This window comes from Talpa europaea (assembly GCF_964194135.1).
Source record: "Talpa europaea genome assembly, chromosome: 3".
NCBI lineage: Eukaryota > Metazoa > Chordata > Mammalia > Eulipotyphla > Talpidae > Talpa > Talpa europaea.
In genome coordinates this window covers 113688464-113704102 of record NC_140069.1, presented here as the reverse complement: position 1 = coordinate 113704102, position 15639 = coordinate 113688464, and the positions used below count along the sequence as shown (strand labels likewise).

At 35.5% G+C, this 15639-nt stretch overlaps 1 protein-coding gene across 1 annotated transcript in view; it reads left to right on the top strand.

Annotated features, from left to right (window-relative positions):
• The window catches only part of GNAI1 (G protein subunit alpha i1), a gene marked incomplete at both ends in the record, with an annotated part of 67593 nt that overhangs the window by 34304 nt on the left and 17650 nt on the right, over positions 1-15639 (top strand). Inside the window, 2 exons of the mRNA XM_084229321.1 lie at positions 12940-12982; positions 13066-13207. Of these exons, the coding sequence (XP_084085447.1) occupies positions 12940-12982; positions 13066-13207 (185 nt within the window). The remainder of the gene's footprint in view (positions 1-12939; positions 12983-13065; positions 13208-15639) is intronic.

The following is a 15639-nucleotide window of genomic DNA, read 5'->3' as shown; positions in this document are numbered from 1 at the left end:
AAGGGAATATATCATAGTCGTTAATTTATAAGATATACATTTTTCACATTTAATATCACTGAAATCAGCACATCTTGTAGTAAGTATAATAGAACTTCAGTAAAGATAGTTTGAAGAAAAATCTAGTTAACATTTAAGAAGTTTATTCCTTCTGGTTTCATAGTCCTTAGAACAACTGGAAGCTAACAGGTTCTCAAATTAGAACTAAGTAATCCTCCTATAATTCATCAGAGTACATTTCAAATAACTCATGTGTGAATCCTCTTTACCTCCATAAACCTTTTCTGGAAACACTTGCCAACCTGTTTTATCATGTTTTAGCTAATTATGAATCAATCATGAATAAATGAAAATGAAATGGGTCAACTCTCCATTTGAGAGGCTAGCTCTCATTACGAGGGACCTATGCATTATTTATCTTTATTTTTTAATTAAAAAATCCATTTCCTTGTAAAAATTTATTGGCTATTTACTGAAGAATTTTAGCCTGTTTTCTTCTTTATAAACTTCAGATATCTGTGTCACTGTGCATGAAAGAGTACGGAGATTAGTTAAAGCTCCCCTGTCACTTCTCACTGTTATACTCAAATTTGTTTGATGGAAACAGCAGATGAGAAAAGGCAGTGAAGGCTTATATTTCATTCATCCTGATGTGACTTTGACCCTGTGCAGAAACTGGGTATGACCAGAATGAATAAACTCCATGTGGTTATAGTTTATATAAAACCTACATTTTGACATAACTGCATGGATCAAGTGTGTACAAATCATTTTTAATGATTTCCAGTGTGTTATTGAGGATTGTGTGTTGACCCATTTCCTTCCCCTCTCTCTCCCTCCCTCTCTCCAGTCTCTTATTGCGCTAAGAACACCTAACAGGAGAGCTGTCTTCTTAACAAAATGCTCAGAATGTAATACAGAATTGTTAACTATGGGAAATAGAGAATTGCCCTGTTTCTTTTTATTTATTAATGATGTAAAATGGCACCTATATGCTTCCTACAGTAGAGAGCAAAGGGGATAAGAGCCCTATTATAATGTTTTATAAATTAGTGCTGGCATGAGGTTATTGATAGGCTATTTTTGACCCAAATAAGCTTCTGTGTAACTTCTGCTATGGATCTTAATAACTTTGCTTCCTATGTGATGACTTTTCAGCTATTTATCAACTATCTTCTTTTACCCCAGTATTTTCTTCCCCATCCTTCCTCCCTCTGCCATTTTCATCCCACCCACTGCCTTCAAAGTAAATAGTTCACAGTTCTATATACCACCTTTTTGGACCTCATACATCATTGTCTTTCTATGTAAGAGTCTTCAAAGAGCATACACTTGACATTAGTTTATCAGTGAAAAGTATATTAAAACTGCAGTTCTATTAACTTTTCTGTAATATTTTACTCTCATTTTCTACTTTTCATTAATTAGTTCTTCTGCACACATTGATTTAATACTTTAGCAGGTGTTAATGTTTTAAATACAGTGTCTCCATGTCTCAATCACTTCTTCTAAGTTGCTTTTCCTTACCACACAATGAAAAGTGTTTTCTGCCACCCTCAAAGCAGGGACCACAGCTCTTACCATACTCTCTCTGTGCTCAGCATCCAGTGTTGTTGCTGTCTTACAGTAGGGACTCAGTACGTATGTTCTGAATGAATGAACTACTGTACTGTTCCTTTGCTTGACTATCTCCATATATTCTGATACAACTTTCTAGAATCAGAATATATTGTTCAACTTTGATCTGACTTCTGGCATTTGCTCATTATACAGTATAGTATAATTATGATACAGAGATGCTGGAATTCTGTATGGGTTAGTAGATCATTTTGAAGACTTAATAGAACTAGAGAATGGTTGCAGGTGTCTAAAAGGTGAAAGTCCAAAAGGTGTAAAAAAAGGTGCAGGTGAAAGCAAAAAAATACTTGGGTCCAAATCCTAGACTCCTTGAAGTACCATGCTAAGAAGTTTGCGTTCAAGAGTTAGTACAAATTTAAACATTTTAGAAAAATAGTACTGGGAGGAATGTGAAAATTAGGGCTTGGAAATAATTAAGATTTGAATATGATGGTATGAAGGGGAAAGTTTTCTTTGTAAAAGTCCTATTCTTATATAGATAGGATCCGTCTATATCTGTCAAAAACTATCTGTCTTAAGGAAAGAATATTCTAAAAAACAATTAAAAACATATGTTGAATATTTTTGTTTTAGTTGAAAATATACAAGTATACTAAGCAATCTCTTAATGTCATATTTTTATCATATTGTAGTGACTTTTCCAGTATCATTCACTGATTATAGTTTATTTAGTGTTGTCTTTTTTGCATCTCCAAAGTGGACCCTTATTTATAGTTTATTTTCAAGTGAGAATTTTAAGATAATTGCAAAAGAATCTGAGTGAAGAGTCCTTCTAGATGTTAAAACATTTCCCCTTCCTATGTAATGGTTGTGTCACAGTTACCATGATTCAGTGACCTTTTTAGCATCTTGCTTTATTGAGTCTTTTCATAGCATCCAACTTAGTCTTCAGGAAGAAAATCTAAACATTAAAAAAAAAATCATTTCCTATCTGTTCATTGGCATAACATTTCATTTTTAAACATTTTAACTTAAAGATGAAACTGACAGTGAGGAAAAAAAAAATAAACTTAAGGATTACTGCAGAGACGTTTGTTTATTCCAATATCCTCTGTTCATTGATAATTGTTTCTGAACCATAGCCACACAGCTAGTGATTATATTCCCTATGGTGTAGCCGAGTGAGGTCGGGAGGCTGGGTCTGATCTTGGCGATGTGAGAGGAAATGATTGTTACAAGTTTGAGGTTGTGCCTTTACAGGGGAAAAGGGCATTTCCTTCTGTTCCTATATGTGTTCTCTCTCACACACAAGGTTCATGTACAAGTAGAATCACAAACAGATATCTGTACATGAGCTGAAAGCCATGTCGTGAAGATAGCAGATCAATAAGATAAAAGACACTTGGATCCCTGACATTATCAAGCTGAGTCTGAATCTGGACTGCTTTCTGCGTGAAAGAGAGATGGCTTTCTGTTGGGGCATGCTGCTTCACAGGGCTATTTAGGAACCCAAATTCCTGCCTTTTCATTGCTCCACTATGTTCCATGTATTGTAATCCACATGGCTGGGAGAGACAATGGACTCACCCATTTGCCAACTCATAAAGAGCTGGAGAGAATCTGGGGATGCGTTTTCCTTTTACAGACACATCATACATATTGGTGAGAAGTGTGGTGATGACATACACCTGACAGCAAGGGAGGATGAGAAATGTATAGTCTGTAGCTGCATAGCCATATTCCTAACCTTTTTCTTACTGCATAGAAGAGAAAGATCTGATCTGAAGGGCAATCATAAGCTTCTCCTGCACTTTTCCTGTATTTCTTCTGGTTTTATAAGTTTTCCTTTTTCCACAGTTAGTATAAATATTCATTTTTTTATGCTTTCTTGGTGGTATTATTTCCTTCCGATATCTTCCTTCTAGTCCACTCATCTAGGGAATAAGTGTTTACTGAGCTCCTGCTCTGTGTTGTGTTGGTGAAGGCATCAGGTTGAGCATGGTGATTAAAACCAAGGCCTCTTTTCCCTCATAGCTTATAGTTCATTGAGTATATAAAGACATTAAATTAGCTGTTGTAGGAGTGACCATGGACCCTGGAGTTCCCTGAGGTAATTTTCTTAATAACACAAAGATGTTGTCTTTTTCATTGTGCTATTTGCTCTGACAATATCAGTAATAATGGGTTAAACTGCTGAATCAAGTCAGTAGCACCAAATTGTATTATTAGTCATTGTGTTCTTCACTACAATGCACTTGTTGAGAAAAGACACTGAAATGATTTTAAAAATTTATTTTGACTTTAATTACACATATCCTTATTATTTTTATAACCAAATGGGAAATACAGGATAATAAGGATGTGTTGTTTTTGTTTTTTGTTGTTGTTGCTATTCTTCTGTGTGACTAAGTGGGAAATACACCCAGAGTACTTTTGCATATGCTGAAGTATATTAGTGGTCTGAGAAAAAGCAGTTGTGTGATTGAGTTGTACATTGAACAGGTTACCTTTCCTGGAATACCACTTTTCTTTGAAAAAATGACTAGTCCAATTTGGGGATTTGGTAGTTAGTCTCTCATTGCAAAGAAAACAGAAAACAGTATTTGTTGCCAATAATTATATTTGCACTTTCAACCAAAAAAAAAAAAAAAAGGTTAAAAAAATCTTGTTTCTGTCATTGGGAGCTTGACATCTTCCCAAATCTAATCCCTTCTCTGATGAAAATTATGTGTCATATTAAAAATGTGATTTTATATACATATAGGTATATATAAATATATACATTGCAAGTACATCAACATTCAGTTCTGCACAACTCAGTGAACTAATTTTTTAATCAGACATGGATAAAGATCCATTCCAAATAAAAGATAAACCAATGGATTTTAAAATATCAAAGTACGACAAGCTCATAGAAATGCATTACAACTAAATTTTAAACTACCCTTTCAAAATTTTGGTATGGAATCAATGCTATTAAAATGCTCTTCCCTTTAAAAAAAAATGCTCTTCCCTTTATAACTACATGATATGTAAAATGGATTTTCTTTATATACTGCAATGAAAGTAACATATTGCATATTAAATGCTAAAGTAGGTAGAAGAATCTAGCTATCTTTTAATAACCATTTGCATAAATGTAAAACACTGTTACTTGTCTCACTTTTGAGGGAAAGAGGGAAATAGAATTATTTTATAAAAATTTATTCTTTAATAACTAGTAGTAGCTTATAACTGTAATTATTCTACTCATGGGGAAAAAGATGACTTTTTTCCTACCTAACCAGTACTCAATCTCTAGCTTGCATCAGAATCACTTGAAGGGAACACAAATTGCTGGACCCCTCTCCCAGAGTTTCTGAATCAGTAAATTATAGCTGGGGCCTGAGAATGTTTAATTCTTAATAGTTGCTGATACTGCTATTCCTTAAATCATACTTTGAGAACCACTGTTTCTTTGGATTTATTGGGCAAACGTTGGAGCTGCCATTGGGGAAAGGAAAAAAGTGAGCATTTTTTAAAAACAAGTAGTACAGGTATAGACATAATGGCTGGAAATGTCCTTAGTTGTCAGAAATTTGTAAATTAGAAATTAAGCAGAACAGAACGTCAAGAACTGAGTGAGGTTCAATGTCTGAGATTATAACTCTGTTTTACAAGCTAACATGTTAGTCTATTACCATTTCATGAATGTTGGCAGAAAACATGAGATTGCTGGTTCAGAGACAAAAAGGGCATTATCACTGCACCTGCAGTTGCCAGCAAATCAGCATTTGTGGCGATTTACCAAGTCTCAGTTCCCTAAGGACAACATAAAAAGAACCAGGCAGTGGGTTATGTTGCAATTAGAGGATTCCCGAATGTAGGAAACCACATTTTCTTCCCTTTATATGTAGTAAGACTGCCTGACCTTTGTCCTGGAGGGTACATTATCTTTATTATATTTGGTAGTTCTCTGTTCCTGAAGAAGGCTTTATTGTCTTCCAAGGCTAGAAAGATGGTTAACAAAGGCAACAGATGCTTCTTCTCACATACGTTCAGAAGTGCAAGATACCCACCAAGAATTGTAGGTCCACATGGGAAAAACTGAGACACTTGTATATGTTAATTATTTACTGGTCTTTACTGGTAAAGGGTTGAGCATAAACATGAAAACAATTAGATTTGAACTTTTGACAAAGCATTGCTTCCTTGATAAGAACGTTCTGGCCTGTGTGGTTCTAAATTATTTTCATCAATGTATGTAACTTTATAACTAGGAGTAAAATTCCTTGTTTCTAGGATTTATATGAGCTATGGCATTTTTAAAAATTTTAAGTAAAATTAATATTTCATAGGAAACAATATATGTGACAGAATAAATTGCTCTTGCAACATGATTCTTTTGGACTTAGGGTTCCTCTGCCACAGTGGGCTCTATAATGACTAATTCTCCCACATCTTTTTTTTTCCTATCTAAATTTCTGTACCTTTCTTTCATAAAGCATGCAATAATTATCATTTGACCTTCACTTGGTACAAATGCATCATTAACCTCCTTTGTTTTTCCCTCATTAACTCAAGATAATTAAAGTAATACTACTTGGCACAGAGTTAGTCCAAACTCTTTTGGGTTCCGTGTTACAGGAAGCAAAACTGGCTTTTACAGTTGGAAATCAAGGAGAAATTTTCCTTAGTTATGACTAGAGTGAAATATTTCCTGCATTTGCCTTGCCAGTCATGGTTTATGCTTGTATTCCCTTTGATTCTCAGAAGTGTCCTCATTTGGATGATAAATTGTAATATTCTCCTTAAATTCTTCTTCCATCTAACAGGTCAAGCTGTTAGCATGAACAAAAGAAGCTGTCAGGCTTCTTTCCTACCACGATTCTTTCTCTCTCTCAGTGCTGCTACCCTTTGTTTGGGTCCCAGACTATAATGGTGTCTTCCACGATGTGCTCCTAGAAAATAGCCTCTGTGGGCCACAGTTCACATTGTATTTTCAGTACTGTGATTTTTATTTTTTTGATAGTTTTCACATAAAAGATCAGGGAACCTATCTGGTACTTTTTTTTTAATTAAAGTAACAATGGTTTATAACACTTTATATGATATAAAGTCACCCATAGGCCTCTACCCAAGTCCATTGTACCCCTTCCCTCTTTCCCTCTGTTAGCCTCAGTTCTACAGTCAGATTTGTAAGGTTTAGATATGCTTGGTTTTAGCTGACATTTTTTTTTTCTATATTCCAAATACAGGTGACAACATCTGGTATTTGTCTTTCTCTTTCTCACATATTTCACTTAGTATCATTCCCTCTAGCTCCATCCATTTGTGACAAATTGAGAGTTCATCTTTTTTATAGCTGAGTAGTATTCCATTATGTATGTATACCACATATTCCTAATCTACTCATCTGTCTTGGGCTCTTAGGCACCTAAATCTTACTCCTCTCTGTAGGGGAAAAAAATCACTAGAGCCAAAATAATTTTTTCTAAGTTTTACATTTATATTACACATTGACATATTTTAATTTGTAAAACATTTGTTCAGTGGTTTGTATAAGTCCTATAAGCATAAGGAATTTAACTCCCATTGACGGTCTAATGGCAACCACAGGACCCCAGTTTTGATGGCAAAGGATCAAAATGATTGACAGCTAATCCAGAGTGGTAGATTGATGGGTTCCCAAGCCAGGTACCATGTTTGGCATTTGCTTCAGTATGTTAGACACATATGAACACAGACTCAAGTACAGTATTTTAAATTGTATGCCTCTGTTAATTCATATGAATTCTTTGAAATGATTCAGACAGAATTTCTTCAATTATTTATCATTATACAAACACACACATGATTAAGAATTTTGGCTGAAAACCTGCAGATGTGCGGGAATATGCTTGTGGCCTCCAGTTCTCCCTCTTTCTCACCCTTACCTATAGGCTCATCTTGTAGAAACACTGATCTTAATTCAGTTAACTGAGTTGTGTGGACTCATTGTCTGGGATTTCGGGAAGGAACTTCAAGTGTTGCCTGCAATGCTCCTTTCCTCTGTCCTGCCTTTCTAGAGTAGCCTTGTGTGTGCAGTCATTCTTGTTCAGTGTAGTAGTGTACCTGTCCCAGGCAAGACTGGCTCCAGGAGTAGTGTTTGGGGGAGTTAATATTGGAGAAAATGGATCACATGAAGGATCTAGATTATGGTGTTTACAGTCATTATCAAATTAGTCTTACATCCAAGAATGACAGATATTTCCCATATATGTGTTTATGCTTACTTAATTAGACGTTCAGTGCTTCTTATAGCTAAATAAAAAAGATTTATAGATTATTACCCTGTTAGGGAATTACAATTTAAAAGAAAATCTTTTCCCAACCCAGAAATTCTCTTCACAGAGATAATAGGAAGAGAGAATTATTTACTATTGAATGAACATTGAAAAAGAATATAGTGTACATCACAGGCAATCCACTAAGCAAGTGAAAAGATAGGAAAGAATCTCATCTCCTTGTTAGCCACACATGCACGTTTTCAAAATAAACAGTAACTAAATATAAGACTTGTCATGCTAGTTCATCCTATTTTTTACCTGTTAATTAGAGAGACTGTGTTAGCTGACTGGCCTTATCCACAGTGGAAACAAATTTCTTATTTTTTTGCAGGAAGTAGTTAAGCAACTTGGAAAAAGGTACCTGCCCAAGTTAGGCTCCTGCCATTCCACAGGAACTAGAATGCTGTGTCCTCTTATGTTTGATGTTCATTTGAAAGAGATGGCTTCTCAGTCCTTGAGAGAGACATTCTAGTCATTAGCTGCCATTAAAAAAAAAAAAAAAAAAAAAAAAGACCTATATACCACTTCTTTGGAAGAAAGGAACAAGGACTTAACAGTTTTTCCAAAGTAAGGCTTTAAGGAAACAGAGGGGAGGGAAATCTGTTCTCTTACTTTCAACAGGAATAATTAAGTGTCTTATTTTTGTTTGCCCTTATGCCCTTAATTTGCTTCTATCTTAAATATAAGGACCTTGATCATGTTCATTTTATAGCAGCACTATGATGAACAGAACCAACTTTAAATGCACTTATAATTTGGTTTTATTCCAATTTAAACCAAACTGTGATTTAGTTTTATTCATGTAAAATGTTTGATTGTTATATAGTTAGGATTTTTTTTTAACAAAATATTTTTGTTTAAATAATAAATTTTATTTTTATATTCCCCATACAATTGCAGCCCCCCCCCATTCTGATCCCAATCCCTCCCCTCCCGCCCCCGCCCCCCTAAAAGTGTCTCTGGTTCATAGTTTTTTGTTGATTTTGATTTTCACTTTCTTATAGTTATTCATTTTCCTGGTCCCTTATTTAAGTTTTCTAGATTCCTGCTATGAGTGAGACCATCCGGTATTTTTCTTTTTCTTTCTGGCTTATTTCGCTGAGCATGATCCCTTCCAGCGCCATCCATGTTGCTGCAAATTGCATGTGTTTATCTTTTTTGAATGCTGAGTAATATTCCATGGTATATATGTGCCACATCTTCTTGATCCAGTCATCTATTTTTGGGCATTTGGGCTGTTTCCAAAGCTTAGCTATTGTAAACAGTGCTGCTATAAACATAGGGGTGCAGGTGTTCTTTGGAATGGATGTTTCTGTGACCTTTGGGTAAATACCTAGGAGTGGAATTGCTGGATCATATGGAAGCTCTATGTTTAGTAGGTCCAGAAATCTCCACACAGCTCTCCACAGTGGTTGGACCAGTTTGCACTCCCACCAACAGTGCAGAAGAGTTCCTTTTTCTCCACACCCTCGCCAACATTTGTTGTTGCTAGTTTTTTTAATATGTGCCATTCTCACTGGTGTAAGATGGTATCTCATGGTAGTTTTGATTTGCATTTCCCTGATGACAAGTGATGTTGAACATTTTTTCATATGCTTGTTGGCCATTTGCATTTCCTCTTCAGAGAAGTTTCTTTTTAGCTCTTCTGCCCATTTTTTGACTGGATTATTTTCTTTGTTGTTGTTGAGTCTCATCAGCTCTTTGCAGATTTTTGTGATCAGTCCTTTATCATTAGTGTTGGGTGCAAAAATGTTCTCCCATAGAAGAGTGATGTCAGGAATTCAGCATAAGATAACTAGACTAAGTCATCTTTTTAATAGCTGAACAGGCATTCTGTGATGTTAGCAGCTTACAACCCTGAAGCCAGGAAATAAATGATATAAACATGACCCTAAGTACAGAATTGGAAAAGGACTTTTTTGGGGATGGGGGTGGGGGTTAAGTATTTGTTTTCTGAAGTTTATTTTTTTTTCTTTTAAACCTTCAGTGATTAAAACTTTAAATTTCCTATTCTGCCCGACAACAAAATCAGGTTGATACCAGGTTGATATATCAGATATATCAGTATACTGTAAGTCACTACAATATAAATCACATAATATATTTAAAGAATTAGAATCTATCCAAAGGTTACTTCTTTACTTAGATCCTGATTAGTTTTTAGCTCCCTTCACCCCATCAGCTCCTTGTCTTCCTTCCCTGATCCTGTTAGTATGTTGCTGTGCACGCATCCCCATGTGGCAGATGAGCCCCTCTCGGTGTTACTGTGGTGATGCTCCTTTGCCCTTCCACCATCTGTATAGGCGTGTTATCATCACATGCCGAGCTCCACTTCGTACACCTGCTGGGCTTAATATTTGCTCTCGGAGGTGCAATTTTCCATCAACCACTTCCTCCTGAAAGAGAGGCCGGAGGGGGATTCCCCTTGGTGATCACACCTTTGACTTCCTAGGCTATGACCATATCACACTCATTCGTGGCTCTTCGGAGTTATAGTTCTCTTCCCCACTACTCTAAAATCTCGTTTCACAGCATGAACTGGTGGTTGACACTTTACGGACTTCATACTCATGCTGACCAGCCTGGCCTGGCGACCATATGTTTTGATCTTTCCTGACCAGTACATGTTTCTGTATATTCCTTGTTTCTTCTTGAAAGAAGAGCATTTCCACCCTTTAATATGTATCTAAGTGAAATGCAGTACCTGGCTGGCTGAGTACTGGTAGCAAAATTGACCCTTTATTCCCCTTTGCCTGCCTGCACTAACACCAACATTTTATTTTTCACAATATTGATTCCTGCCAGTCCCTCAAAAATGAGTGCTAAGATATGTAGAGGACAACTTTTAACTCCTTGCTGTTTACTATGTGGAGAGAATGCCAGTATTCAGAATGTAGGAACCTTAACAATCTGTTTGATATTTATTTAGGAGTTTCTGCATGAACTGAAAATTGAAAACTAATTACATAAATTGCTAAACTTTGATTTTTTTCCCCACTGTTTCTGCCTCTAAGATATCTATTGCACAGAGTACAGTGATTAGTGAAGAAATTAGGTAGAAATCCAGTTGATAGAATTCATTCCCACTCTGTGATAAGCAGGTTATAGGGTTTTTTTGGAACCATAAGCCCTTGACTAGATGCTCATTGTAAAAGTAAGCTAGGTCCTATGCCACCAGTTATTTTAAAAAATATGAACTTAATTAGAGTTTCAAGATGATGTCTGACATCAGGAAATTTCTTTTCTGATTAAGGTTTAAAAATTCTCATCTGCATACACATAGTTCAACTGGCAGCAGTCTTATTCTTTACTATTCCTTTTATTTCCTTGTATGTTTCTTAGACCTCACTAGCTTGTATCATGGGCCTCAAGCCTTTCTCTGGGCCTTTGTTGAGTTGTTTCACTTACAGCATGTACCATGGGTTCATCAAAGTTCACTTGTGTCTGTAGAACCACCATATCCATGTAGGGAGGATACTAGGATCTAGAATGTTCCATTATCACAGCATGGCCACTGCTGACTCAAATGCAGGGCTCTGGAAATCCAGAGAGCCTTCTTCAAGAGGGCCCTGCTGCAGAATGCCTAGAATGTGCTGCTTGGGTTAACCTCTCTTGAATTAGAGAAATGTGTGAGCCATAATGCCTGCAATTGTGCTTTTTTACAGAGCCAAGAACCTTTTGTTGATTAATAAATAATGGGTTATTTATCTGAGAATTGTTTATATTGGCAGATGCCCTGAAAGATTCAAAAGGCTGTCTGTAAATGTAGAATGCCCTCATTGTTTATTCAGCGCCTACTTTTTTACTTAATGTAAGGATATCTTGGGAAGTTGTTTTGAATATCAAATCACAAGTAAAATAGAAGCAGCCCCCTGCTACCACCATCACTGATTTTTCAGATAGGCCATTTAACTGTGCCCTGTGTTCCAGTGTCTGATGATTTGTGTGTCTGTATGTCCATAGATGACTGGAACAAGAAAGGGCTGTGGGTAATGAATCCAGAAGTTTGCCATCTAATTGTATCTGTCACAGAGAAATTCATGTACATTTCTGGTGGACTGTGTAACTAGCACAGATTAGCTGCTGGAATTCAAATAGTACCTTGTGCAGAGTGAGAGGCAGCTGGGATCACATGGGTTGTGACTTAGGAAAGGTGGATGGAGGTAAGTTTGATACTTGATGGGGGGTCACCAGCCAGGGTGGCAAGTTGGATGTTGGCAGAAAAAACAAAAGTTTTCAGCAGATCAGCAGGAATTATTGGAACTCTAAGAGCATAAAATGCTTAGGAATAGTCCTAATAAAATCAAGTATTCACCAGATAATGAAAACCCCGAGTCTTCTCAAACAGGAATAAATGCCTTGATGACATGAAATCTTGGTCAGATACACATGTAGCCAAAAGGGCCATTTTAACAGTAATAGTAGTTTCTTGGTAGGACTCAAGTTGTGGTGGAGACTTTGCATTTGTAGAAAATAAAGATGAGTTTGAAGAGTGGGCTTATGATGTGTGTGATATAGAAGATGAAAAAAAAGGAGAGACATTTCTTTTCTGCGTATCATTGCATCCCCAGTGTTAAAAAATAGCGTTGTCTATGTGTTGTTTAATAACAGTGTTTGAGTATCTATTGCAGAATAGCTGACGACTTTTTGTTTTTTCATGTGGCTTCTTGGCTTTCTTGCCTTCTATGTCACAAGAGGCAAAGGTTAGAAGTATGATAATTGGCCAAATAGTTAAAACATGTTCTAGTGGGGAACAAAATCTTGAGTAAAAGCTAATTTATAGTGCTTCTGTGTAAGCTATAGAAGATTGTATTTTTGTACTTTAGAAAATACCCACGAATGGAATATCTTTTATCGGTTGAGTTTATTGAATTTATGATGAAATAAATGTATGGGACTTATTTTTGAAAACTTTTCTATATGTTTGGACACCTATAACATTCAATTGAGAGAAAGAAGAGGAAGTATGGGTTGTGTGCACTTTGGGGTTTGGATGAGTGATGAAATTACTTAAGTGATGAAATTAAATATGTTTTTACGTCTCTTTTTTTAGGTGCTGGTGAATCTGGGAAAAGTACAATTGTGAAACAAATGAAGTAAGTAGATTGAAAACATTAAATTTGTTTTTTATGTTCCGTCAAAGGAACTAAATGTTCTTTTTTCCCCTTTGTCTCTTTAGAATTATCCATGAAGCTGGTTATTCTGAAGAAGAATGTAAACAGTACAAAGCAGTGGTCTACAGCAACACTATCCAGTCAATTATTGCTATCATCAGAGCTATGGGGAGGTTGAAGATAGACTTCGGTGACTCAGCTCGGGCGGTAAGTCACTAAAATTCTTTGTAACAGGCCTGATGAGTAAAGAGAATAACTTGCATGATAATACATGATATGATACATAGATTTCTCAATCATCTCTAATCCATTTGATAAAAGGAATCAAAAGGATAACAGTGAGAGAAATGAGTGAAATGAGAATACATAAGATTATATGATCTTACCTTTATAGTTAAGTCCTTTCCTTATCCATCAGATGGCCTGGACAGTCCCATGTTTTCTATGCAACATGGTGTTTTGTCCCTTGGTGTCGCCATAATAATTGTTAGTATTTACTACTGAGTTTATAGCAAACGGTCCATACTGACATTCTTCAAATTGTTTTTTCAATTTGGAAAGCTGAAATGATTTATTTGTGTTCATGCCCAGACTAAAAAGCACTCTCTCTCATATAATGAAAAAGTATTTGTTTGCCTATCTCTGGAATAGGAAAATGTTGGCTATTACAAAATACTAGAATTTCACTGCTAAAGGGGATATTTGGGAGACAAGCTAGATAAAATAAAGGGGTGGAACTAGCTTATCAGTAAAGAAACTAAAACCCAGGAGATCACATGATAGAAAGATTGCCAAAGTGATAAGCAACCACTTCCTTTTTTGATCTAGTAACTTGTTTTTTGTTTGATTGGAAGCAGCTCTAGTTCAGTCCATACAGTCTTTTTTCCTCTTCTCATCCAGCTCATGTGCTGGCTTAAAACTGTTTCAAGTTTGTCATTAAAGTAGTTAATTTTTCACAGATTTTTTTAATAACTGATGTAAAATTTGACCTGTCTAAAACCTTGTAAATCAATCTCTAGCTTAATTTATAATATTTTTGCACCAAGTAGGTGATTACTACTACTTTTTATAGTTCCATCATCATATTTTTATGTATTCAAATTGTGTGTGTGCTTCCTACCATGAAGAATGTTGGTGTAGACTCTCTAAGTTTTTCTTTTTGTCTTTTTAGTTTTTGCTAGAACATTTTTTTAGCATAGAGGCTCAATTCATAGTTAATAGGGAAAAATTGAGTGAAAGTAACAAAAGAAAAATTTGTATAATAAATCTATTATAAATTACTTTGAAATTTCTTTATATGTTAGAGACAGTCATTTATTCAATTTTCCTTTTAAACAAAAATTTAAAAACTTAGTGTGATAAATTAAAATTTTTCCAAATTTCTCCCTAGAAAGCTTAAATAGAATATATTTTTATCCCATACCAGAGGGCATTAGTGTTTTCTGTCAGGAAATTTTGTTGATATTGAATGAAGATACCATAATTAAAGCTCAATAAAAATGCACATAAATGAAAAGTACTTTCTAAAATGGGTGGAGAAAATTGCATTTGATTATATTTAATTAATACAAATGAACAAATTTAGAAATTTCTTAGTTAGAAATATCACCTAAATTATTTAGATGATTATTTGGAAAATGAATAATTCTTTGCTGGAATTAGGTTAATGGTGCTAAGAATGACTTGAAACAATGTTATCTTGGGGTTTATTAAGGATATTGTACATGTGTTACTTGCATACATTTCTCTTGTGATTCAGTAAAAAGGGAAACATATGCTTGAATAATATGTTCTCATGCTGAGATAATTATTTTTCATGATTGGTTCCATCTGAAAAGTAAATGTCTCTCAAACTGGCAGCAGAATAAATTTATATTGTTGGCTAGTGTTCTCTGGTATTCTGACACTAATGCTTTTATTCTGTATACCTTATAAAGTAGGTCATCACTTTAGAAGCATCTATAATAGTTTGAGAAAAATTAGCAGTTGACCAGTAATATAAAGCTCTGAGAATCTCTGTGAAGATAGCAACTTTTTATTTCCCCTATTTTAAATTAACTTTCCTCTTACTTGCAGACTAGAGTTGTTATTTAGTACTGTAGTTACTACTTGTGGTTATTGAGTAGTTGAATGTGCTATCTTTATAAAATGCCACACTCTCAAGAGTACGTATAAAAAAAGAATATAATATCTCTCAGTAGTTACATGTTGACATAATAGTTTATGTATAGGGCCTCCCTGGTGGCACAAGGTGTTAAATCTCAGCACTATGAAGCTTATTGGCAGCCACTGAAGTGCGAGGTCGATCCCCAGCCAGGGAGCTAACCCACATAGCGCAGCAGACCTGTCCGGTCTTGCCCATTTCTCTCCTCAGCAGTCTATTTCAGTAGATCTGCCTGTTCTGCTACCCACTTTGTCTCTGGTGAATCCTCTCACTGCCCCCCTACACACACCTCTGGCCTACACCCCAGCTCTTATATGCATAAATAAATAAATCTAAAAAAAATAGTTTATGTGTAGGTTAAAATATGCTAAAATTAATTTTACCTTTTTACTTTTTAAAATTAAGACCTGCATCCCTGACTCCCTTATTTTTCTTTTGGACAGAACTGTGGCTGCTGATTACCTGTCAATCAGAG